Source organism: Salvelinus alpinus, chromosome 1, assembly GCF_045679555.1.
Source record: "Salvelinus alpinus chromosome 1, SLU_Salpinus.1, whole genome shotgun sequence".
Taxonomy (NCBI): domain Eukaryota; kingdom Metazoa; phylum Chordata; class Actinopteri; order Salmoniformes; family Salmonidae; genus Salvelinus; species Salvelinus alpinus.
Window position 1 is genome coordinate 8,753,433 of NC_092086.1, and position 26,675 is coordinate 8,780,107.

The 26,675-nt window shown below is 41.9% G+C and overlaps 1 protein-coding gene and 1 long non-coding RNA gene across 3 annotated transcripts in view; one reads left to right on the plus strand and one right to left on the minus strand.

Moving 5' to 3' along the window:
- LOC139569930 (uncharacterized) overlaps positions 1-26,675 on the minus strand; it is an 823,452-nt gene that overhangs the window by 186,763 nt on the left and 610,014 nt on the right. The gene's annotated exons all lie outside the window — the stretch shown is intronic.
- LOC139544489 (NLR family CARD domain-containing protein 3-like) lies at positions 4,360-12,987 on the plus strand. The gene is made up of 5 exons (XM_071351983.1): positions 4,360-4,560; positions 9,893-9,977; positions 10,107-10,335; positions 10,661-12,458; positions 12,739-12,987. The coding sequence occupies exons 1-5, from the start codon at positions 4,493-4,495 to the stop codon at positions 12,926-12,928; spliced, it is 2,370 nt and encodes a 789-aa protein (XP_071208084.1). The 5' UTR covers positions 4,360-4,492; the 3' UTR covers positions 12,929-12,987.

Genomic DNA, 26,675 nt, shown 5'->3' on the forward strand with positions numbered 1-26,675 from the left:
CCAGTGTGTCTCCTCGGGCCGGCATACATGGCACCAGCCTTACGCATGGTGTCCCCGGTTCGCCAACACAGCCCAGTGCGGGTTATTCCACCTCCCCGCACTGGTCGGGCTACGGGGAGCATTCAACCAGGTAAGGTTGGGCAGGCTCGGTGCTCAAGGGAGCCAGTACGCCTGCACGGTCCGGTATATCCGGCGCCACCTCCCCGCCCCAGCCCAGTACCACCAGTGCCAACACCACGCACCAGGCTTCCAGTGTGTCTCCAGAGCCCTGTTCCTCCTCCACGCACTCGCCCTATGGTGCGTGTCTCCAGCCCGGTACCACCAGTTCCGGCACCACGCACCAAGCCTCCTGTGCGTCTCCAGAGCCCTGTGCGTCCTGTTGCTGCTCCCCGCACTAGCTTTGAGGTGCGTGTCCTTAGCCCGGTACCACCAGTTCCGGCACCACGCACCAGGACTACTGTGCGCCTAAGCCGGCAAGAGTCTGCCATCTGCCCAGCGCCGTCTGCGCTGTCCGTCTGCCCAGCGTCGCCTGCACTGCCCATCTGCCCAACGCCGTCTGAGCTGTCCGTCTGCCAAGCGCCGCCTGCGCTGCCCGTCTGCCCAGCACCGTCTGAGCCGCCCGTCTGTCCTGAGCCTTCTGAGCCGCCCGTCTGTCCTGAGCCTTCTGAGCCGCCCGTCTGTCCTGAGCCTTCTGAGCCGCCCGTCTGTCCTGAACCTTCAGAGCGGTCCGTCAGTCAGGAGCCGCTAGAGCCGCCCGCCAGTCAGGAGCAGCCAGAGCCGTCCGCCAGTCAGGATCAGCCCGCCAGTCAGGAGCAGCCAGAGCCGCCAGCCAGCCAGGATCTGCCAGAGCCGCCAGCCAGCCAGGATCTGCCAGAGCCGCCAGCCAGCCAGGATCTGCCAGAGACGCCAGCCAGCCAGGCTCTGCCAGAGCCGCCAGCCAGCCAGGCTCTGCCAGAGCCGCCAGCCAGCCAGGCTCTGCCAGAGCCGCCAGCCAGCCAGGCTCTGCCAGAGCCGCCAGCCAGCCAGGATCTGCCAGAGCCGTCAGTCAGCCAGGAGCCGCCCGCCAGTCATGAGCCGCCCGCCAGTCATGAGTTGCCTTACAGTCCGGAGCCGCCCCTCAGTCCGGAGCCGCCCCGCAGTCCGGAGCCGCCCCGCAGTCCGGAGCCGCCCCTCAGTCCGGAGCCGCCCCTCAGTCCGGAGCCGCCCCTCAGTCCGGAGCCGCCCCTCAGTCCGGAGCCGCCCCTCAGTCCGGAGCGGCCCCTCCGTCCAGTGGCTCCCTCTAGGATGGTCTTCAGTCCGGGACTCGCTGAAAGGGTCGCCGCTCCAGAGGCGCCACCAAAGCGGGTATTGACTATGGTGGAGTGGGGTCCACGTCCCGCACCCGAGCCGCCGCCGTAAGAAGGCCCACCCGGACCCTCCCCTTCTGTGTCAGGTTTTGCGGCCGGAGTCCGCACCTTTTGGGGGGGGGGGTACTGTCACGCCCTGGCCTTAGTTATCTTTTTTTTCTTTATTATTTTAGTTAGGTCAGGGTGTGACATGGGGGAAGTTTGTGTGTTTTTTGTCTAGTCTAGGGTGTGTGTTTTGTCTAGGGCACAGGTGTCAAACTCATTCCACGGGGGGGCCGAGTGTCTGCGGGTTTTCGCTCCTCCCTTGTACTTGATTGATGAATTAACATCACTAATTAGTTAGGAACTCCCCACACCTGGTTGTCTAGGGCTTTATTGAAAGGAAAAACCAAAAACCTGCAGACACTAGGCCCTCCGTGGAATGAGTTTGACACCCCCGGTCTAGGGGGTTTTGTAGAGTTCATGGGGTTGTGTTCAGTGTAGGTGTTTATGTAAGTCTATGGTTGCCTGGATTGGTTCTCAATTAGATACAGCTGTCTATCATTGTCTCTGATTGAGAGCCATATTTAGGCAGCCATAGGCATTAGGTAGGTTGTGGGTAATTGTCTATGTCTCAACGTTAGTTGCTTGTGTCTGCAATTTCGTTTTTGTAGCTTCACGGTCGTTTGTTGTTTTGTCTAGTTTGTATTAGTGTTCGTTTCTTCTTCTATTAAAAAATAAGATATATTTATATCACACTGCGCCTTGGTCCTCTCTTTCACCTAAAGACGATCGTGACAGCTACCTGCCGCCCCAATGGTCTAACCACTGGGCCCCTTGCCGCCCCAACGCTCTAACCACTAGGCCCCTTGCCGCCCCAACGCTCTAACCAATAGGCTACCTGTCACGTTGGTCAGCTACCTGCCGCCCCAAAGCTCTAACCACTGGGCCCCTTGCCGCCCCAACGCTCTAACCACTAGGCCCCTTGCCGCCCCAACGCTCTAACCAATAGGCTACCTGTCACGTTGGTCGTATCGAGGAGACCAATGCGCAGCGTGATTTGAATACATTCTTCTTTTATTAACGAAGATCACTAAACAAACTAACAAAATAACAAAACTAACGTGAAGCTACTCAAACGAGTGCTGACATGCAACTACACATAGACAATAACCCACAAAACCTAAATGGAAAATGGCAACCTAAATAGGATCCCCAATCAGAGACAACGATAAACAGCTGCCTCTGATTGAGAACCAATTCAGGCCACCATAGACCTACATTACCTAGACATACAAAATCCCCATAGATAAACACAAATCCTAGACAAGACGAAAACACACATACCCACCCTCGTCACACCCTGACCTGACCAAAATAATAAAGAAAACATAGAATACTAAGGTCAGGGCGTGACACTATCTGCTGCACCAACGCTCTAACCACTAGGCTACCTGCTGCCCCAACGCTCTAACCACTAGGCTACTTGCCGCCCCAACACTCTAACCACTAGGCTATCTGCCGCCCCAAAATAAGATGTAGGCCTATCAGGGGCTAATTTTCAGGCCTTGTGGGCGGGTTTCGAGTGGTCATTGGGCTAGAAAAAGTAATTACGTTAAATAACCTGACTGTTTGAATGTGTCTGTTAATAAACGGTTTTATTTCTAGGAGAGAATGAATAAAATAATTAGTTGTCACTGTGTTAACCACAATCAACATGTTCAATTTCTGTTTAGGGATCACTGTGTTAACCACAACCAACATGCTGGATCTCTGTTTAGGGGTCAGTGCTCCAAAATGAGTCTCTCTGGGGAGAGAGAGGAGGGGGGCCCTGCCTCTAAAATGAGTCTCTCTGGGGAGAGAGAGGAGAGGGGCCCTGCCTCTAAAATGAGTCTCTCTGGGGAGAGAGAGGAGAGGGGCCCTGCCTCTAAAATGAATCACTGTGGGGGACATGACACCAAAACTAAGAGGTGAGCTGACAGTATTGTTTAAGAATGTATATTCTAAATAGTTTTTTAATCACAAATTATTGCTTATGGGTACATTTAGATGTGTATGAAAATGTGTTTTTTTGCTAAATGCTATTTATCCACCTAGATATCTATATATCCACCTAGATATCTATATATCCACCTAGATATCTATATATCCACCTAGATATCTATATATCCACCTAGATATCTATATATCCACCTAGATATCTATATATCCACCTAGATATCTATATATCCACCTAGATATCTATATATCCACCTAGATATCTATATATCCACCTAGATATCTATATATCCACCTAGATATCTATATATCCACCTAGATATCTACATATCCACCTAGATATCTATATATCCACCTAGATATCTATATATCCACCTAGATATCTATATATCCACCTAGATATCTATATATCCACCTAGATATCTATATATCCACCTAGATATCTATATATCCACCTAGATATCTATATATCCACCTAGATATCTATATATCCACCTAGATATCTACATATCCACCTAGATATCTATATATCCACCTAGATATCTATATATCCACCTAGATATCTATATATCCACCTAGATATCTATATATCCACCTAGATATCTATATATCCACCTAGATATCTATATATCCACCTAGATATCTATATATCCACCTAGATATCTATATATCCACCTAGATATCTATATATCCATTGTTTAACAGGAATGGAATGTTGGTATCCTGTATATTTGACTGTGATATTTGGTTGTCTCACCTAGATATCTAAAGATGAATGCACTTACAGATGGCATGTCTTCATTTGACCCAGTTTATCTCAGCAGGAAAATAACAGCAAATTTGCATTTTTATGTGGATTATAATTAAGGGACAATTTTGGGGGGGTTTTGATCCATTTTTCATTAGTGTAAATCAAGTCTGGCATTTTTAAGTGGAAATTACCCACTTCAGAAGCCTTTATTATGCTCTGTAGTCATTTAGTAATTTCTATAAACAATAAAAGATCATTTACATTTCTGAAAGTGGACAAATAGCATTTTGGAATGAAACTCTTCTTATGTTTCCCCATCTGAGCTCAGAGTAGATGAGAGATGTAATGTTTGTCTCTGTTGTGTTGAAGCCCAATCAAGCAGGAGAGACCAGCCTCCCCTGTACCCAGCTGTGTGTCCATGAAGAGTGACCTGTCTATGAATCTTCCTATACTGTTTAGAGAGGGAGACTTTTCTACTGAACAAAGGTAAGAAGAACTCATGGGTCATGGTCAGTGAGTTAAACAACACTGTGCCGTGTCTTTGGCTATGCCGGATTAATTGCTATGACATGCTATTCTATAAAATAATTTCTCCGTAATTAATATCACCTGATTGAACTAATCATGTAAGGGAACTCATGTAAGGGAACTCCCCCCCCAATTGTACAAAATAACATGGCAAGTTATTGGCACCGAGCGGACCATATACACGATGGACAAATACACTACTTCTGGCGGTGTTTCATCCAAAGTTGATGGCAAATGCCATATTGCAAATGAGCTGTGTAACACCCCAAAAATCCTATAGTGGGCGAGTGCGTTCTATCCTAATTTTTCATAGGCTTATTGTAACGCAAGTCAAGACCCAAGAGTAAAATTTTGAAATTTTGAAAGTTTTGGCAAAAACTTATCACCCCCTTAAAAAAGTGCTTTCTGGACCGTTTTTCGAAATTCTTTCGGTTTTTATGTCAATTACACATGTATAAGAACTGTATGAAAATACTTTTGTCAAATTTTATTATCATCATTTTTTGTGAAATGTTTACTTGTACTTAAGGAATATGTTTTGTGCATTTGCAATCTGATTTAATATGAAGTCAAAAATGTGAATAAACTAGAAAAAACGTATCACCCCCCAAACCTCCATAAATCACTCAGGCCAGCACCCATTGATTTGGGGCCGTAGTATAGTGCTCCCATAGCGGGCATGGACGTCTGGATGACACCTAAAAGCATTTAAAACCGTTTTGAAAAATGACGCCTGGTAACCCAAAACATGAAACATAGAATATTTTTTGACTTTTTTTGGAAACCTCCATAAATCACTCAGGCCAGCCCCCATTGATTTTTGGCCGCAGAATAGTGCTCCCAGAGCGGGTATGGAAGTCTGGATGCCCCCTAAAAGCAATTTCAACCGTCTTGAAAAATGGCACCTGGTAACCCCAAAAAAATACCAGGTGCACGAAAAGTTTGGACTTAGAATATTTTTAGAGTTTTTTGGAAAAACTCCATAAATCACTCAGGCCATTGACTCGAGAAGAAAAAACATAAAATATTTTCCAGAAAAAAAACCTGAATATTTTCTGACTTTTTTTGAAAACCTCCATAAATCACTCAGGCCAGCACCCATTGATTTTTGCCCGTAGTATAGTGCTCCCAAAGCGGGTATGGAAGTCTGGATCAACCCTAAAAGCATTTAAGGCTCTGTGTGTCTTTAAGCACCATACTTTTTCACTCCATCCTTGCTGTGTGTGTCTGTGTGTGTGTGTGAGCTTTTCTTTGACATCTGTTTAGAGAAATTACTGATTTACAGTTCATGAAGGTTGCCTAATAACACACTTAAAGTTTTTAACCCTTCCAAACAGCACCTATGACCCCATTTTAAGGCACTTCCGGTTGGCACAGGAAGCTATAAGTAAATACATATCCTGATCGGGGTATGATTTTACAGAATCCTGAGTTTTAAGTCTATACGTTAAGAACTGACTGATTTACACAGGGTTGAATGCACTATATATCACAAACTGCTGGTTGGGTATGGCAAAACACTTTTAGGGTGATTTTATCACTTCCGGTTGCTCCAGGAAGCTTAGAATCGACACAGGTAGACCTCATAGTGGCTTGATGGATTGTCATTGAAGACTGGTTCATAAGACATTCATAACCCACATAGGCTTCAGGTTGAATTTAGAGGTGCAGTCAATGTATTCCTATGGGGCGACATGTCATTTGTAAACTGTTTGATGTAAACACCTTCTTTTAACTGTTAAGGGTTAATGCCACAAGGTCAAGGTTAGGCTTGCACAGATCGGGAGGACCTTAAGAACATTCCTGAGGTCAAATTGTGTTTCTAACCTTAACGGTTCTCTCTCTGTCTCCCAAAAGCAAATAAAATTGACATTGAGGTCAAAAGGTCATTTGGGTCCGTTTTCTTGTAACGGTTGCTGCGCTCAGACCGAGCGAGCTACGGTTAAGCGGGGCATCTCGTTGAACTCGGCACGGCTTGGAGATAATAGTAATGCCATTGCAGGCTTTGTGTGTCTTTAAGCAACGTACTTTTTCACTCCATCCCTGCTGTGTGTGTGTGTGAGTTTTTCTTTGACATCTTTTGGGAGAAATTACTGATTTACAGTTCATGAGGGTTGTCTAATCACATATATGAAGTTTTGAAAAGTTCTGACCTTTTAACCCTTCAATACTGCATCTATGACACCATCTTAAGGCACTTCCGGTTGTCACAGGAAGCTATAAATAAAAACATATCTTGAATGGAGTATGCTGTTACAGAATCCTGAGTTTTAAGTCTGTATGTTAAAAATTTACTGATCTACACAGGTTTGAATGCAGTGATTTTCACAATTGCAGGCTATGTAAATCAAAAAACTTTTAGGGTGAATTTAATCACTTCCGGTTGCTCCAGGAAGCTTGGAATCGACACAGGTAGACCTCATGGTGGCCTGATGGACTGACATCAAAGACAGGTTCATAAGACATTCATATCCCACATAGGCTTCAGGTTGAATTTAGAGGAGCAGTCAATATATTCGAATGGGGAGACATGTCATTGTAAACTGTTTGATGTAAACGCCTTCTTTAAACTGTTAAGGGTTAATGCCACAAGCTCAAGGTTAGGTTTGCACAGATCGGGAGGACCTAAAGAACATTCCTGAGGTCAAATTGTGCTTCTAACCTTAACGGTTTTCTCTCTGTCTCCCAAAAGCAAATAAAATTGACATTGAGGTCAAAGGGTCATTTTGCTCTACTGTCACTGCGCTCAGACCGAGTGAGCTACGGTCAAGCGGGGCATCTCGTTGAACTCGGCACGGCCTGGAGATAATAGTAATGCCATTGCAGGCTTTGTGTGTCTTTAAGCACCGTACTTTTTCACTCCATCCTTGCTTTTTGTGTGTGTGTGTTTGTGTGAGAGAGCTTTTCTTTGACATCTGTTGGGAGAAATGACTGATTACAGTTCATGAGGGTTGTCTAATCACACAAGTGAAGTTTTGAAAAGATATGACCTTTATTACCCTTCAAACCTGACCCTATGGCACCTTTTTAAGGTACTTCCAGTTGACATAGGAAGCTGAAAGTGAACACATACCCTCCTTGGGGTAGGCTCTTATATAATATTGAGCGTTAAGTCTTTATGTTAAGAACTGACTTATTAACAGAGGGTTAAATGAGTGTGTGTTACTTCATAAAATCACATAAAATCACAGAATTCTCGCAGAGCTTCGAGACCCACTTTAAAAATGTTCGTCTGAACAAACTGCAACTGGAACTGTGTACAAACTGCAACTGGATCACCAAATGGTCAATGTACGATTTCTCTTAAATTACGATAGATAAACGGCTGGTTCTTTTTTTCCTGACACCGTATGCTTATGTACTTTGACGTGAAGCGGTCAAATTGCACCCTACTTTGCGTTTTTGACCTTTAATCCCAGAAAAATGGCCATAACTCAAAAAGCGCCGAGGCCTCGACGCCATCTCGTTCGAGGCCAACTGCCCATTACTCCAAACCTATGCTCGCCGAGTTTCGTCTTCGAAATATTTTCCGTTTAGGAGAAAAGGCCGCGCTCGTTTGCCACGTGCTCGTGCGGTTGCAATATGATTTATCTTCCCTCTTGTGGGAATTTTCGAGAATGCGGAAAAAAGTCAATAATTTGTTATTTTTATAAAACGGAAACCGAACGCCCGAGACGTTTTCTTCGATGACTTCCCAAAAGAGCTCCCCCCCGCCCGCGGCCCGACGCCGTCCGCGATTTTCAAAAACGTCGCCAGACGTCTAGTAAGGGACCGTACATTCGCAATGGGACTTTCTTCACCGACCATACGGCTCCCGCCACAGAGTTCCCTTAATGTATGTAAATGTAATTAACTAGAGAGGGACACCACGAAAGAATATTTATAGAGCTGTTATCTTCCGAATAAACTCTTAAAGATTTAGTAATATTTTACGTCAATAGCAGTCAATATTAATCGTCACCTTATTTCAGTCTCATCTGAAAGTTGTAAATTCTTGGTTATCTTCACGATCCCTGGCTAACAAGTTGAATCAGCAATACAAAATTGGGTTTATTTATTTACTAAATACCTAACTAATCACACAGAATCACACATACACAATTAAATCATAATTTGATTACAAATTGCCGTCGTAAAGGAAAACGTCCCTAGCGGGCGGAACAGATATGACAGCTTGTTACACAAAAGAAAGGGGCTGGGTTTTAGTGAAAGAGCGGGAAGACTGAGGAACAAAGGGCGAAGCTGTGCTATCATAAATACAATATCTTATGCATTCTAAATTACCGGCCATTTGGAAAAGGAAAATGCAATAAATATTTACTCTAAGCTGCGCTTCGGTAGGTTGGTGGTAGATGGAAGGCCGTGTTGCCCAACCGGGTCCGTTGTCGTTTGAAGAATGTCTCTGCTGCTGCTGCTGAGTGGTAGACTGGATACTCTGTCTGTCCTAATTTACGTTTGCAGCTGCTGTTGCCAATAATGTCTAGGAGGTATCACTTCTATAGTCAATAAGATTTCAAAGTTCATACCATTCGCAACCAAAGCTCATGCTGAGGTTGGTTTCGTTCGGTAGTGATTACCTGAACCATTCTGACATCGGATCGTCACCCTAATGTACCCGGAACAGGAAGTTATATTTTTGTCAATGGCTTATATAGTGGAGGGAGAGGGGTGTGTCTGAAAAGTTTGTAACCCATGTCTCTTCACAGGGGCAGGCCACTGGTTGAGCAGAGGCCCAAACTTATGAAAACCCAAATCTCTCATTTGGAAGCTAAAATTACATTTCATCTCTTCACAAATAATTTCATATTCAAACATTTGAATTAAACAACAATTCCATGTGAATCCGATACCTCTGTTTAGACTTTCCACAGTAGAGTTTATGTCATTCTATCATTGATGAGAATGTGTCAGAGGGCAACCGAACTGACATAATATACCTTAAGTACCACCGCATATGTTCAGTTGGTCGGATTACCAGAATATAGTTCATTTCCCCCCCAACTTCTGATGTTCCCAGAATCTCTATGTTAACCAAAGGGGCTTTCTAATGTCACATCAGTAGAGTAGGGCGAGGAACGGGGGGAAAGAGGTATTTATGACTGTCATAAACCTATCCCCAGGCCAACGTCATGACAACTGTCTCTAGTCATTTCTCCTCTCCCATTTCCATTTCCTTTTTGTTGTTTTCATAATCCATAGGCTAATCCTTTTGTCCATTTGCATAGTCCTAAAACAATATTAAACAAACACAACATTCCCTCCCTGTGTGTGTGTGTGTGTGTGTCCACAGAAACCAACAGGAGAGATTAGAGTCAGAGATTCTCAGTGGTCAGTCTTCCCAGAGTCATCAAACAGACCTTGCCTCCATATTCAGTGTATGTGGTCCTGTTATGTACATTTGTTTTTGTTTACCTCAAGTAAAGTTGATCTGTCAATCATTCATTAATGTGTTAATGAAAAATAATTGATTCTCTTGTTTAACTTATTTACTTGATTTATTTCAGTTGCTTGAAAAGAATATTATGACATTTGTGAAGAACGAGCTGAAGTTGTTCAAGAGGATTCTTAGTCCAGAACTCCCACAAGGCTTTGAGAGTCAGAGGCAGGATAAGGAAGTGGTGGATGCTGAAGATGAGAAGCAGGAGAGCAGTGCCAGAGAGGGGGCTCTGAAGATCACACTGCACGTCCTGAGGAAAATGAACCAGAAGGAGCTTGCTGACACACTGGAGAAAAGTAAGAGCTGTCTGCCTCATGTTTGAATGCTGTTTTATAACATAAAGTAGCTGTGTAACTCAATGATATTGTAGCAGCCTTAACACAACACCTAGTGACCTCATCAAGTAGCAGCAGAGATACCAAGACAACATTAATAATACCATCAATAATACCAATAATAATATAATCAGTCACACCAGTCTGTAATGCATTATGAAAACATTTACACATTTATACAGTCAGTTAAGATAATCAATTATTTTATGTACAACTTTGTAACACCGTCCGACAATAATGTAGACTATAACACAGACGTAATATTCATATCCTCTGTTATTTCTAGATTCAGATGAGCTTGCTGTGATTTGCCAACGTGAACTCAAATCTAATCTAAAGAAGAAGTTTCAATGTGTATTTGAGGGGATCGCTAAACAAGGAAACCCAACACTTCTCAATAAGATCTACACAGAGCTCTACATCACAGAGGGTGGAACAGGAGAGGTCAATAATGAACATGAGCTGAGACAGATTGAGACAACAACCAGGAAACAAGCAAGACCAGAGACTGCAATCAAACGTAACGACATCTTCAAACCCTTAACTGGACAAGACAAACTTATCAGAACTGTGCTGACAAAGGGAGTCGCTGGTATTGGAAAAACAGTCTCTGTGCAGAAGTTCATTCTGGACTGGGCTGAAGAAGAAGCAAATCAGGATGTCCAATTTGTATTTTCATTCCCTTTTCGGGAGCTGAATTTGATGAAAGGGGACAAACACACTTTCATTGAACTTCTCAATCACTTCTCAATGGAAACCAAAGAATCAAGAATCTCCAACTATGACAACTACAAAGTTCTGTTCATCTTTGATGGTCTGGATGAGTGCCGACTGCCCCTAGACTTCCAGAAGAACAAGATCTGTTGTGACGTCACAGAGTCAAACTCAGTGGATGTTCTGCTGACAAATCTCATCAAGGGAAATCTGCTTCCCTCTGCTCTCCTCTGGATTACTACCCGACCTGCAGCAGCCAATAAGATTCCTTCAGGGTGTGTTGACCAGGTGACAGAGGTACGAGGGTTCAATGACCCACAGAAGGAGGAGTACTTCAGAAAGAGATTCAGTGATGAGGACCTTTCCAGCAGAATCATCTCACACATAAAGACATCAAGGAGCCTCCACATCATGTGCCACATTCCAGTCTTCTGTTGGATTTCTGCAACAGTCCTTGAACACATGCTGGAACATAAGAGAGAAGAGATGCCCAAGACTTTGACTGAGATGTACACACACCTTGTGGTGTTTCATACCAAACAGAGGAATGACAAGTATCCTGGGAAAGAAGAGACAGGTCCACACTGGAATAAAGAGAGTATTCTGTCACTGGGAAAACTGGCTTTTCAACAGCTTGTGAATGGCAATCTGATTTTCTATGAAGAAGACCTGAAAGAGGCTGGCATTGATGTCAATGAAGCCTCAGTGTACTCAGGATTGTGCACACAGCTCTTTAAAGAGGAATGTGGGCTGTACCAGGACAAGGTGTACTGCTTTGTTCATCTGAGCATTCAGGAGTTTCTGGCTGCTGTATATGTGTTCCTCTCATTCATCAACAACAATGAGAATCTAATGGCCAAACCTCAATCAACATCCAGTAAACCTTCTGTGCTTTTCAGAAACAAGCATAAAGTTACTGTCTACAAGAGTGCTGTGGATAAAGCCTTAAAAAGTGAGACTGGAAACCTGGACCTTTTCCTCCGCTTCCTTCTGGGCCTCTCACTGGAGTCCAATCAGAAGCACTTACGAGGTCTACTAACAAAGACAAGAAGCAGCTCACAGAGTAATGAAGAAACAGTCAAGTACATCAAGGAGAAGATCAGGGAGAATCCCTCTCCAGAGAAGAGCATCAATCTGTTCCACTGTCTGAATGAACTGAATGACCATTCTTTAGTGGAGGAGATCCAAAGCTACCTGAGATCAGGAAGTCTCTCAAAACCCAAACTGTCACCTGCACAGTGGTCAGCGCTGGTCTTTGTGTTGCTGACTTCAGAAAAGGAGCTGGATGTGTTTGACCTGAAGAAATACTCCAGATCAGAGGAAGGTCTTCTGAGGCTGCTGCCAGTGGTCAAAGCCTCCAGAGCTGTTCTGTGAGTAAATAAAATGACATATAAGAACTAATCATCACGAAGTAATATTCAGTTTAGAGAAAAATATGTATTATAATATGTATATAATATTATATTGAATAACCTATTGAATAAATGCATTGATTTTCACATTAGTAAAACATTATGACCATACAATTCTAGGAGAAAAAAGATCGATATGCTGTTTGAGAGAATAAACCAAATGCATCTGCAATTGTCCTTCTACACGACTCGTTAAATTAACAGTGTGTTTGTGAAGTCATGATGATCTCTTTGTCAGACTGTCAGGCTGTGGAGTCACAGAGGAAGGCTGTGCTTCTCTGGTCTCAGCTCTGATGTCAAACCCCTCACACCTGAGAGAGCTGGACCTGAGTAACAATGACCTGAAGGATTCAGGAGTGAAGCTGCTCTCTGCTGGACTGGGGAATCCCCACTGTAAACTGGAGACTCTGAGGTCAGTATTCCTGTAGTTGGTCAACAAGTGGTAACTGTTCACCAGATCCACATGTGTTTACCAGACACACGTAGTCCACACCATATGTGTTTGGACAGTGAAGCTTAACGTTTTAAATTTAGCACTATGCTCCAGCATTTTGAACTGTGTGTGCGTGTTTGTGTATGTCCAGTGTTTGTGTATGTCCAGTGTATGTGTGCGTGTGTGTACACATGTATCACTTAATGAACACACACACACACACACACACACACACACACACACACACACACACACACACACACACACACACACACACACACACACACACACACACACACACACACACACACACGGGCTGGGCGATATGTCCAAAATATTATATCACCGTTTTCAAAAATACATTTGACAGTGTTTTTTTTTTTTATAGTAAAAGTTGTACATTTGCTTTATGAGTAGTGAGGGATCCCAGGGGGCTTTATGAGTAGTGAGTGATCCCAGGGTGCTTTATGAGTAGTGAGGGATCCCAGCGTGCTTTATGAGTAGTGATCCCAGGGTGCTTTGTGAGTAGTGAGTAGTGATCCCAGGGTGCTTTATGAGTAGTGAGTAGTGATCCCAGCGTGCTTTATGAGTAGTGAGTAGTGATCCCAGGGTGCTTTATGAGTAGTGAGTAGTGATCCCAGGGTGCTTTATGAGTAGTGAGTATTGATCCCAGGGTGCTTTATGAGTAGTGAGTATTGATCCCAGGGTGCTTTATGAGTAGTGAGTATTGATCCCAGGGTGCTTTATGAGTAGTGAGTGATCCCAGGGTGCTTTATGAGTAGTGAGTATTGATCCCAGGGTGCTTTATGAGTAGTGAGTATTGATCCCAGGGTGCTTTATGAGTAGTGAGTATTGATCCCAGGGTGCTTTATGAGTAGTGAGTATTGATCCCAGGGTGCTTTATGAGTAGTGAGTGATCCCAGGGTGCTTTATGAGTAGTGAGTGATCCTAGGGTGGCAACATAAGGGATTTCAATGAGTCTTTCTCCATTCTGATTGGTTTATTCTGGTCAATTCAACTTCAATCAAAACAAATGTCAGCACTTTATCATTTCTGCATTTCCTCTCTATTTCAGTGGTGGAAAAACTACCCAGTTGTCATACTTGAGTAAAAGTAAAGATACTTTAATAGAAAATTACTCAAGTAAAAGTGAAAGTCACCCAGTAAAATACTACTTGAGTAAGAGTCTAAATTATTTGGTTTTAAATATTATTAAGTATCAAAAGTGCTGCTGCAGATAGTTGAGTGGTTAGAGCGTTGGACTAGTAACCGAAAGGTTGCTGGATTGAATCCCGAGCTGACAAGATGATAATCTGTCGTTCTGCCCTTGAACAAGGCAGTTATAACCCACTGTTCCTGGTAGACTGTCATCGTAAAATAAGAATTTGTTCTGAACCTCTCTTGGGTAAGAGGTGAGACGTTAGCGTCCCACCTCTTCAACAGCCAGTCAACTGCTGGGCGCCAAATTCAAATACAGAAATACTCATTATAAAAATTCAGAAAACAAAACATATTTTACATAGGTTTAAAGATTAACTTCTTTGATATAGGGGGCAGCATTTTCACTTTTGGATGAATTGCGTGCCCATAGTAAACTGCCTCCTACTCTGTCCCAGATGCTAATATATACATAGTATTATTACTATTGGATAGAAAACACTATGAAGTGTCTAAAACTGTTTGAATGATGTCTGTGAGTATAACAGAACTCATATGGCAGGCAAAAACCTGAGAAAAAATCCAAACAGGAAGGAAGTGAGAATTCTGAGGCTGGTCGATGTTAAACTCATCGCCTATTCAATTCCCTGTAATATATGGATCTGTTTGCACTTCCTACGCCTTCCACTAGATGTCAACAGTCGGTAGAACGTTGAATGAAGTGTATACTGTGTTGTGGGGCCGGATGGGAGGGGAATGAGTCAGTGGTCTGGCAGATTGCCAGTTCCTGGTCATGCGCTTTCCTCATGATATTGCCTTGCGTTCCATAACTTCTACAGACATGAAGGAATGCTCCGGTTGGAACGTTATTGGATATATATGATAACAACATCCTGAAGATTGATTCTCTACTAAGTTTGACCAGTTTATTCGACTTGTAATATAACTTTTTGAAGTTTTCGTCCGAGCATTTGGACACGTGTACTACACATGCTAGCAAAAGTAGCTACTTGGACATAAGTAATGGACATTATTGAACAAAATAACGATGTATTGTGGAACTAGGATTCCTTGGAGTGCATTCTGATGAAGATGATCAAAGGTAAGGGAATATTTATGATGTAATTTCGTATTTTTGTTGACTCCAACATGGCGGAGAAATGTTGTTAAATCTGAGCGCAGTCTCAGATTATTGCATGGTGTGCTTTTTACGTATTTTTTATTTTTAATCTGACACAGCGGTTGCATTAAGAACAAGTGTATCTTTAATTCTATGTAAAACATGTATCTTTCATCAAAGTTTATGATGAGTATTTCTGTTATTTGACGTGGCTCTTTGCAATTTCTCCGGATATTTTGGAGGCATTTCTGAACATGGCGCCAATGTAAACCGAGATTTGTGGATATAAATATGCACATTATCGAACAAAACATAAATGTATTGTGTAACATGATGTCCTATGAGTGTCATCTGAAGATGATCATCAACGGTTAGTGATAAATTTTATCTCAATTTCTGCTTTTTGTGACTACAATCTTTTGCTGGGAAAATGGCTGTGTTTTTTTGTGGCTATGTACTGAGCTAACATAATTGTTTGGTGTGCTTTCCCCGTAAATCCTTTTTGAAATCAGACACGTTGGCTGGATTCACAACATGTGTAGCTTTAATTTGGTGTCTTTCATGTGTGATTTCATGAAAGATTGATTTTTATAGTAATATATTTGAATTTGGCGCGTTACATTTCTTCTGGCTTTTGGACAAGTGGGACGCTACCGTCCTACATATCCCAGAGAAGTTCACTTCTTGTAACTCCAACCACGGTGTCAGATTTAAAAAACGCTTTACGGCGAAAGCATACCTTACGATTATTTGAGAACATAGCCCACTAGACAAATCATTCTAAACAGTAACCAGCCAAGTAGAACAGTTATACAAGTCAGAAATAGAGATAAAATGAATCCCTTACCTTTGATGATCTTCATATGGTTGCACTCAGCAGACACTCATTTACTCAATAAATGTTCCTTTTGTTCGATAAAGTCTCTTTATATCCAAAAACCTCAGTTTTGTTCATGCGTTTTCTTCAGTAATCCACATGCTCAAACGCATTCAAAACAGGAAGACAAAAAAATCAAAATTGTATCCGTAAAGTTCATAGAAACATGTCAAACGATGTTTATATTCAAACCTCAGGTTGTTTTTAGCCTAAATAATCGATAATATTTCAACCGGACAATAACGTTGTCAATTTAAAAGGTAAACAAGAAAGGCACTCTCTCCGTCTCGCGCATGAAAAAGCTCTGTGACACTTTAGGGTCCACTCATTCAGACTGCTCTTACTTCCTCATTTTTCAGGATACAAGCCTGAAACAATTTCTAAAGACTGTTGACATCTAGTGGAAGGCATAGAAACTGCAATTTGAGTTCTAAGTCAATGGATACTGTAATGGCATTGAATAGAAAACTACAAAACCCCCCAAAAAACTACTTCCTGAATGGATTTTCTCAGGTTTTCGATTGAGCAAAAATCAGTTCTGTTATACTCACAGACACTATTTTAACAGTTTTGGAAACGTTAGAGTGTTTTCTATCCAAATCTAGCAGTTATATGCATATCATATCTTCTGGGCCCGAGATGCAGGCAGTTTAATTTGGGCATGCATTTCCTCCAACATTCCGAATGCTGCCCCCTACCCTAGAGAAGTTAACTGACTTGCCTAGTTAAATAAATAAAGGTTACATTAAAATAAAAAGTAATTTATGAAATGTACTTAAGTATCAAAAATAAAAGTATAAATCACTTCAAATTAGATCCAGGGGCACACTCCAACAATTAGACATCATTTACAAACAAAGCATTTGTGTTTAGTGAGTCCTCCAGATCAGATGCAGTAGGAATGACCAGGGATGTTCAACTGATAAGTGTGTGAATTGGACCATTTTCCTGTCCTGCTTAGCATTCAAAATGAGTACATTTATGTGTCAGGGAAAATGTATATGTATAAATGTAATTTAGGAATGTAGTGAAGTAAAAGTTGTCAAAAATAAAATCAGTAAAGTAAGTAGTACTTGAAAGAATTTTTTATTTTATTTGTACTTTACACCACTGCTCTATTGAGATAATTCTCACAGTGCCACGTAGGGCTGCACGATATGGGCAAATAATCTAGGACTTATTTTTAACCAAATGTTGCCATTGCGATTTGACTTCCGAATTAGAGCAAAACTGTTGGAATCATGGAAATAGAATTACTTTTGGAATTCTCTAGTTATAATATAATAGTGGGCGGTTTGAATACAGTGTTTGAGATGATAACTAATTAAAATGCCAGGGAGGAGTTAAAATAGTTGGTTCAGAGTTAGTTTTGATATTTCAACCTGCGTGTCCTGATCGCGTCTGGTGTGGACGGACAAAATCAACATGTGCGTGCCCGGTGTAGTTAGCATGGACTGCAAAATGGATATCCTATCGCCCAACGAGTCTTCTAACTGCTGACATTATACCCTGATGAAGACAGCTTGGCTGTCGAAACGTTGGTTATAAAATAATTGCATCTGAGCTCCTAAAGTAGCTCTCCTTTTCTTTTGTGTGTGATCTACTCCACCAGCCAGCACCTCACCAAAACAGGTGTTTTTCTTTCGCCTCCAGCCATTAAAATCCATCCAAGAGGCTACAGTTAGCGAGACTCTTTCCCATCTAGGGGAAACCTAAATGGCAGAATTACCTGGGAAGCCTCAGGTCCACAGTGTTAAATTAAACCTGTAATCTGGAGAGGAAGAGCAGACTGGCCAGTATAGAGCCCGCGGTGCCCTCTCATCTCATCCTTTCATTTTCTCTCTCGCTTTTTCCTCTTCCTTTCCTCTCCTGGACAAATACTAACAGTCTGTGGTTCCCAGGCACAAAGATGCTTCTGGGAAATAACTGGACAGGACCTAGTCTATATTGGTGTTTGTGTGTGTGTGAGTGAACCATAGGGATATACAGGAAACTTCCAAAATAAAGGAAACACAAAACATAAAGTGTCAGTGTTGGGCCACCATGAGCCAAAATAGCTTCAATGCACCTTGCTATAGATTCTACAGCTATTAGAGGGACGCAACGCCATTCTTTCTCGAGAAATTCCAGTAATTGGTGTTTTGTTGACTGTGGTGGAAAATGCTCAGGCTCCAGAATCTCCCATTAGCGTTCAATTGGGTTGAGATATGTGAATGAGACGGCCATGGCATATGGTTTACATCACCGTCATGCTCATCAAACCATTCAGTAACCACTCGTGCTCTGTGGATGGGGGCATAGCCATGGGAACCAAAATAATGGCCTGCCCAGCATGTTTATACATCACCCTAAGCATGATGGGATGTTAATTGCTTAATTAACTCAGGAACCACACCTGTGTGGAAGCACCTGCTTTCAATATACTTTGTATCCCTCATTTAATCAAGTGTTTCCTGTATTTTTGCAGTTACCTGTATACTGAGTATCCTAACATTAGGAACACCTTTAAACATCCTTCTTTACCCTGTCTCCTCCCCTTCATCTACACTAATTGAAGTGGATTTAACAAGTGATATCAATAAGGGATCATTGCTTTCACCTGGTCAGTCTGTCATGGAAAGAGCAGGTGTTCTTAATTGCATTTTATTTAACCTTAATGTAATGCTTTGTACACTCAGTGTACATGGCCCTAGGCTAGCCTCTTCTCCACGTTGTTCTATGAGAATCACCACTCCTAGATCAGTCTTCTAAGTGAAGTCTTTCTGAAGGTCCATTAGAACACATTATGCACATTGAGTTTGAAGCAAGAGCTACAAGAAGCTAACAAAAGCTGTGTGGCTAGCAGCTGGGTTGTTCCATTTGATTTTATTCACTTTGAAATGATATCAAACTCAACCGTTTATTTTCTATAGATGAACACATGTATATCTCATGTGGTGGTGGGGTGTCACGAACCGGCTCAAAGCCCGTAACAAAAGGGAGACAACGTGGAGATAAGGAATAACAAAATATATTTATTAACTAAGTACAATATACAATGGTGTGTGTAATCAGTAATCAGTAGTTTAAGTGAGTGTTTTGCATGCATGAATGTGATAATGCAGGGTGTTGAAAGGTGCTAAAGCAAACAACCAAAAAACCACCAAGATACACAAAAAAAATCTGTAAAGGTGTCTGCATGGAGAGAGTCTCTTCCATGAATGGGGAAGTGGTGCATTTATCCTATGACACAGCGGCCCAGGTGTTTCCCATTTAGCTGACGACCCTCCCAACTCCGCCCACCGACATCCTAATAAGGAAACAAGAACAAAGAGAGAATACGGCAGACAGAGTGGGAGGGTCGTCACATGGGGTATACAAAATTGGTAAACTTTGGGCACCTCTATCTCCTGAATGTTATGGCATTTTCTGACCACTTCTACCATGGGCAAAAATGTAAGGAAGGTTTTGTTCAAATCAAAAGGGGTACGGTCAAAAAGTGATTGAAATCTAATGGCAAAACATTTCTCACACACACCAACACATACACAGACATGCACTGAGGTAGACAAGTAGCGAGTTAGACACACAGCTAGATAGCTAATCAAACAGACCAACAGACAGACAGACTCTCATACACACATTTATGCACGCATAGTCATGACCCTTACATATTCACACATGCAGAAGAGTGCTAAATAAAAGAAGACAACAGTCTCGACGTTGGAATGTCACACACGCACATTCATTCACACACAGCGGGGTACTAAATAAGTGACGAGAGAAGGGGCGACACAGGTGATGTCATCAAGTCACACAAGAACAGAGCAGTGGAGTGTCCTCGACTCAACCTGACGGTATTCCACACACACAACAACGAATCGTCACAGCATCCTCATATGAAACAACGGGCCACGGTTCAAGACAAGACTTGAATTTAAACTCGTCTCCTGTACTGAACTGCAGTGGGTTGCTCAGACAGTTGTGAAAGCTGCAGCAATCTGCTGGGAAGGCTGCCGTCTTACCTGACCCTCTCCTTGGGGTCTCCGAAGGACTCTTTCAGACGGGAGAAATCGGGGTGGAAGTGGACTGATGGAGAGATGATCTCGAGAAGACCTGACTGGATCTCAACTGGAAATCTGAAAGAGAGAGAAAGAGGGGAAAGAGAGAGAGTGGAGAGAGATATCAACTATACATTTTACTTTCTACAACTATCATACAGACACAGCCCTGTTAGGATAGACAGAGAGACAAACGGACAGACACGACAGCATGTTGGTCCCTCCCACCCTGTGCATAATCACTTCCTCTCTTGTCAGGTTATTCAAATGCCGCACACACACACACACACAGACACACACACACACACTGCAAAAAAATACACTGAAATGCATTTGTATTAGTCAGCTGTTTCTTCACCCGCAATTGCTAATAACCCATTCACAACCGCCTGACTACATATGATAATATATAGATAATATATAGAAAATGCGCTGTAGGCATAACAGTTCTATTTTTTCTCTTGAACATTTACTTAACAATTCAGTTTTTCAAAGTTTCTTCATTTACTTATTGAATATTTAGGCCTACTCAACAGTAGCCACATTTTTTTGCTTAAACATAACATTTCAAACAGCCTAAATTGACACATTGCGCATGCTTTTGTGAAAAAAAGTAAAACAATAAAACACACCTTGTGCAGGCTTACGCACTAAAGCCAGATAAAAAGAATGAAAGAAAAACCTCAATGTAGCCTATAGATATGAATTGCATAATACTTAAACATTTATGGATTTTATTATGCATTGTTTTCTCTTTATTCAACACGCCCGCCACCCGCCCTTCATCCACACAATATTTCATGACCCTAAACCCGCCCGCCACCCGCCCTTCATCCACACAATATTTCATGACCCTAAACCCGCCCGCCACCCGCCCTTCATCCACACAATATTTCATGACCCTAAACCCGCCCGCCACTTGGATATTACCGCAGGGCCTACGGGTTACGAGTCGACCCGCGCATCACTAGTTTGTCTCCACATGCATGTATTAGAACATTGTATTATTGAAACCGATTACCCCACTACGTGCCAACAACTGGATGCTGAACATTTTATTTGTGTATGAACACCGGGGTCAATTCTGAACTGAGTTGTGAATTGCTTGAGTTGCGAATGCTTGAATTTGAATTGGTCACACCCAACAGGAAGCAGAATTTTAATTAGAGGAAGTAGAATTTAATTCAATACAATTCAAATGGCTTATTTAACACCATAGTAATGTTTATTTTGACATAATGTATGGTTACCAATACCATGTAGCATAAGCTTGAAACATTTCATTTTTAAAACTCGTTCTCCTATAACAATTTTTAATAATTACAGTGGACTAGAAATATTTTAAGATCATGTTGTGGGTTGTACATTTAATAATTCCCTTAATGTTTTTAAATATGATTTAAAAAAATACATTTCCCAGAATGCATTAGACCAAACACTGCAGTATGGAAGGGAACAATGTAACATTTCATGACAACCCTTTTACATGATTAGGGTTTCTTCACAATCGATTCCAGTGAACAAACACAGGCCTATCTGCGTGGCTAGCCTGTTCGCCATTGCAACACTAAGCAGGGGAGAGCGGAAAGGGGGATACCTAGTCAAACGCTAGGGAGTTTTTCCTAGCCGCCGTGCTTCTACACCTGCATTGATTGCTGTTTGGGGTTTTAGGCTGGGTTTCTGTACAGCACTTCGAGATATTAGCTGATGTACGAAGGGCTATATAAAATAAACTTGATTTGATTTGAGTTGTACAACTGAATGCGTTCAACTGAAATGTGTCTTCCGCATTCTCTGAATCAGAGAGATGTGGGGGGCTGCCTTAATCAACATCAGCGCCCGGGGAACAGTGAGTTAACTGCCTTGCTCAGGGGCAGAATTACAGATTTTTACCTTGTCAGCTCAGGGATTGGATCCAGCAACCTTTCGGTTATTGGCCCAACGCTCTAATCACTAGGCTACCTGCCGCCCCACTGGTGTACTGGACACCTCACACAACCCCAATAAGGCGGTGCGACCCATAAGCTCTGTTGGCCCATGCGCCTGATATCAATATACAGTGGGGAGAACAAGTATTTGATACACTGCCGATTTTGCAGGTTTTCCTACTTACAAAGCATGTAGAGGTCTGTCATTTGTATCATAGGTACACTTCAACTGTGAGAGACGGAATCTAAAACAAAAATCCAGAAAATCACATTGTATGATTTTTAAGTAATTAATTTGCATTTTATTGCATGACATAAGTATTTGATCACCTACCAACCAGTAAGAATTCCGGCTCTCACAGACCTGTTAGTTTTTCTTTAAGAAGCCCTCCTGTTCTCCACTCATTACCGTAAAGCGTTTTTGAAATCGGACACTGTGGTTGGATTTACAAGAAGTTTATCTTTAAAATGGTGTATAATACTTGTATGTTTGAGGAATTTTAATTATGGGATTTCTGTTGTTTTGAATTTGGCGCCCTGCAATTTCACTGGTTGTTGTCGAGGTGGGACGCTAGCGTCCCACTTGTACCAGAGAGGTTAAAGCACATGAAAGCCCGCTTAGGGTTTGCCAAAGGCCACCTAAAGGACTCTCAGACCATGAGAAACAAGATTCTCTGGTCTGATGAAACCAAAATTGAACTCTTTGGACTGATTGCCATGCGTCATGTCTGGAGGAAACCTGGCACCATCCCTATGGAGAAGCATGGTGGTGGCAGCATCATGCTGTTGGGATGTTTTCAGCAGCAGGGACTGGGAGACTAGTCAGGATCGAGGGAAAGATGAACAGAGCAAAGTACAGAGAGATCCTTGATTAAAACCTGCTCCAGAGTACTCTGGACATTAGACTGGGGGCGAAGGTTCACCTTCCAACAGGACAACGACCTTAAGCATACAGACAAGACTACACAGGAGTGGCTTCGGAACAAGTCTCTGAATGACCTTGAGTGGCCAGGCCAGAGCCCGGATTTGAACCTGATCGAACATCTCTGGAGAGAACTGAAAATAGTTGTGCAGCGACGTTCCACATTCAACCTGACAGAGCTTGAGAGGATCTGCATATTAGAATGGGAGAAACTCACCAAATACAGGTGTTCCCAAGAAGACACGAAACTGTAACGCTGCCAAAGGTGTTTCAACAAAGTGCTGAGTAATGGGTCTGATTACTTATGTAAATGTGATATCTAAGGATTACTTGGGATGGATTACTTATGTAAATGTGAACATGTCTAAAAACCTGTTTTTTCTTTGTCATTCTGGGTTATTTAATACTGTATGTAGATTGATGAGGTAAAAAAACAATTGAATCCATTTTAGAATAAAGGTGTAATGTAACAAATTCTGGAAAAAGTCAAGGGGTCTGAATACTTTCCGAATGCACTGTATATACAGTACCAGTCAAAAGTTTGGACACACCTACCCATTCAAGGGTTTTTCTTTATTTTTACTATTTTCTACATTGTAGAATAATAGTGATGACATCAACACTATGAAATAACACATATGGAAGCATGAGGTAACAAAAAAGTGTTAAAGAAATCAAAATATATTTGATATTTGAGATTATTTGCCTTGACAGATTTGCACACTCTTGGAATTCTCTAAACCAGCTTCATGAGGTAGTCACCTGGAATGCATTTCAATTAACAAGTGTGCCATGTTAAAAGTTAATTTGTGGAATATCTATCGTTCTTAATGCGATTGAGACAATCAGTTGTCTTGTGACAAAGTACGGGTGGTATACAGAAGATAGCCCTATTTGGAAAAGTCCATATTATGGCAAGAACAGCTCAAATAAGCAAAAATAAATTACAGTCCGCAAAAACCAAGCGCTATAATGAAACTGGATCTCATGAGGACCACCACAGAAAAGAAAGACTCAAAGTTACTTCTGCTGCAGAGGATAAGTTCATTAGAGTTAACAACCTCAGAAATTGCAGCCCAAATAAATGCTTCACAGAGTTCAAGTAACAGACACATCTCAACATCAACTGTTCAGTGGAGACTGCGTGAATCAGGCCTTCATGGTTCGAATTGCTACAAAGAAACCACTACTAAATGACAACAATAAGAAGAAGAGACTTGCTTTGGCCAAGAAACATGAGCAATTGAGATTAGAAGGATGGAAATCTGTCCTTTGGTCGGATGTCCAAATGTAAGATTTTTGGTTCCAACCGCCGTGTCTACGTGAGACGCAGAGCAGGTGAACGGATGATCTCTGCATGTGTAGTTCCCACAATGAAGCATGGAGGAGGTGTGAATGTGTGGGGGTGCTTTGCTGGTGACACGGTCTGTGATTTATTTAGAATTCAAGGCACACTTAACCAGCATGGCTACCACAGCATTCCGCAGCGATACACCATCGCATCTGGTTTGCGCTTAGTGGGACTATCATTTGTTTTTCAACAGGACAATGACCCAATACACCTCCAGGCTGTGTAAGGGCTATTTGTGCTGCATCAGATGACCTGGCCTCCACAATCACCCGACCTCAACCCAATTGAGATGGTTTGGGATAAGTTGGACCGCAGAGTGAAGGAAAAGCAGCCAACAAGTCTTCAGCATATGTGGGAACTCCTTCAAAACTGTTAGAAAAGCATTCCAGGTGAAGCTGGTTGAGAGAATGCCAAGAGTGTTTAAAGCTGCCATCAAGACAAAGGGTGGATACTTTGAAGAATCTCAAATATAAAATATATTTTGATTTGTTTAACAATTTTTTGGTTAGTACATGATTCCATGTGTTATTTCATAGTTTTCTTGTCTTCACTATTATTCTACAATGTAGAAAAAAGTATTTAAAAAATATGATTTTTACAGTATGTTTATGTAAACTACTATTGCAGCTGGAAACGGCTGAAACAGCAGATTTTTTTCATGGGATATCAATAAAAAGCAATAAAACTGGACTTCTTTAACTAATTTTGTATCTGGAGCATCAGCATTTGTGGGTTCGTTTACAGGCTCAAAATGGCCAGAAACAAAGAACTTTCTTCTGAAGCTTTCATTGTCAATTTCTCACATGGAATAGCCTCCATTTCTCAGAACAAGAATAGACTGACGAGTTTCAAAAGAAAGTCTTTGATTCAGGCTTTTTTGAGCCTGTAATCGAACTCACAAATGCGGATGGTCCAGATACTAAACTAGTCTAAAGAAGGACAGTTTTATTGCTTCTTTAACTTCTTATGGCTGCAGGGGCAGTATTGAGTAGCGTGGATGAAAGGTGCCCAGAGTAAACGGCCTGCTCCTCAGTCCCAGTTACTAATATATGCATATTATTATTAGTATTGTATAGAAAACACTCTAACGTTTCGAAAACAGTTTGAATTATGTCTGTGAGATTAACAGAACTCATATGGCAGGCAAAAAACCTGAGAAGTTCCACTTCCTGTTTTGATTTTTTCTGGGGGTGCCATATTTTCAACCAAGCTCTCATTGAAAATACAGAGAGATATGGATGGGTTTTCACTTCCTACGGCTTCCACTAGATGTCAGCAGTCAATAGAACTTAGTCTGATGACTCTAATTTGAAGGGGGGTCGAAGGAGACAGAAATTAGTAATCACTGCCATGAGGTGCCCACGCATTGAACTGGCGCGTTCACGTGAGAGTGAGCTCCGTTCCATCTCTCAATTGAAGTCGATGTAATTCTCCGGTTGGAACGTTATTCACGATGTATGCTAACAACATTCTAAAGATTGATTCAGTACATCGTTTGCCATGTTTCTACTGACTGTAACGGAACGTTTGGACATTTCGTCACGTTATAGTGGTCGCGCTTTGAGACTTTGGTTAGGGTCTTTGGTAAACAATTCAAAAGTAGCTAATTTGACATAAATAACGGACATTAACGAACAAATCAAGCATTTATTGTGGACCTGGGATTCCTAGGACTGCATTCTGATGAATTGATCAAAGGTAAGGAAACATTTATCATGTATTTTCTGGTTTCTGTTGACCCCAACATGGCGGCTAATTTGGCTATTCATCTGAGCTCCGTCTCAGATTATTGCATGGTTTATTTTTCCGTAAAGTTTTTTTGAAATCTGACACAGCGGTTGCATTAAGGAGAGGTATATCTATAATTCCATGTGTATAACTTGTATTATCATCTATATTTATGATGAGTATTTCTGTTGAAACGATGTGGCTATGCAAAGTCACTTGATGTTTTTGCAACTAGTGAATCTAGTTGCAAAAACGAGGTTTGGAGCCTGCTGTTTTTTTTTGTTCTACCTGATAATTCATTGCACACACCTGGTGTCCCAGGTCTAAATCAGACCCGGAACCAGGAAAAAAAAGCAGTGGAACTGACTTCAAAGTCCAGAGTTGAATTTGAGGGTTCTAGGCTATTTTGAGACCTTAAAAGGAAAATTCCGCTCAAAAACTATCTTTTGACATTTGTTTCATTAGTCCACTGTTGATACAGTCCCAAACTGCATGTGCTTTGATTGAAACAAAACACAGGTATACTATAGTTTGTTAAAACCATCTGCTCTAAAACGCATTCAAATTAATTCAATACACTATAGGCTACATAACTCAAAAAGATCTTGCATACCCCCC

What these genes read in the sequence shown, in the direction of transcription:
- LOC139544489 (XM_071351983.1), top strand. Translation starts at nt 4,493, where the DNA reads ATGAAGAGTGACCTGTCTATGAATCTTCCTATACTGTTTAGAGAGGGA. An exon ending in TGCTGACACACTGGAGAAAA is followed by an intron (nt 10,336 to 10,660) that starts GTAAGAGCTGTC and finishes TGTTATTTCTAG; the next exon opens with ATTCAGATGAGCTTGCTGTG. An exon ending in AAAGCCTCCAGAGCTGTTCT is followed by an intron (nt 12,459 to 12,738) that starts GTGAGTAAATAA and finishes TCTCTTTGTCAG; the next exon opens with ACTGTCAGGCTGTGGAGTCA.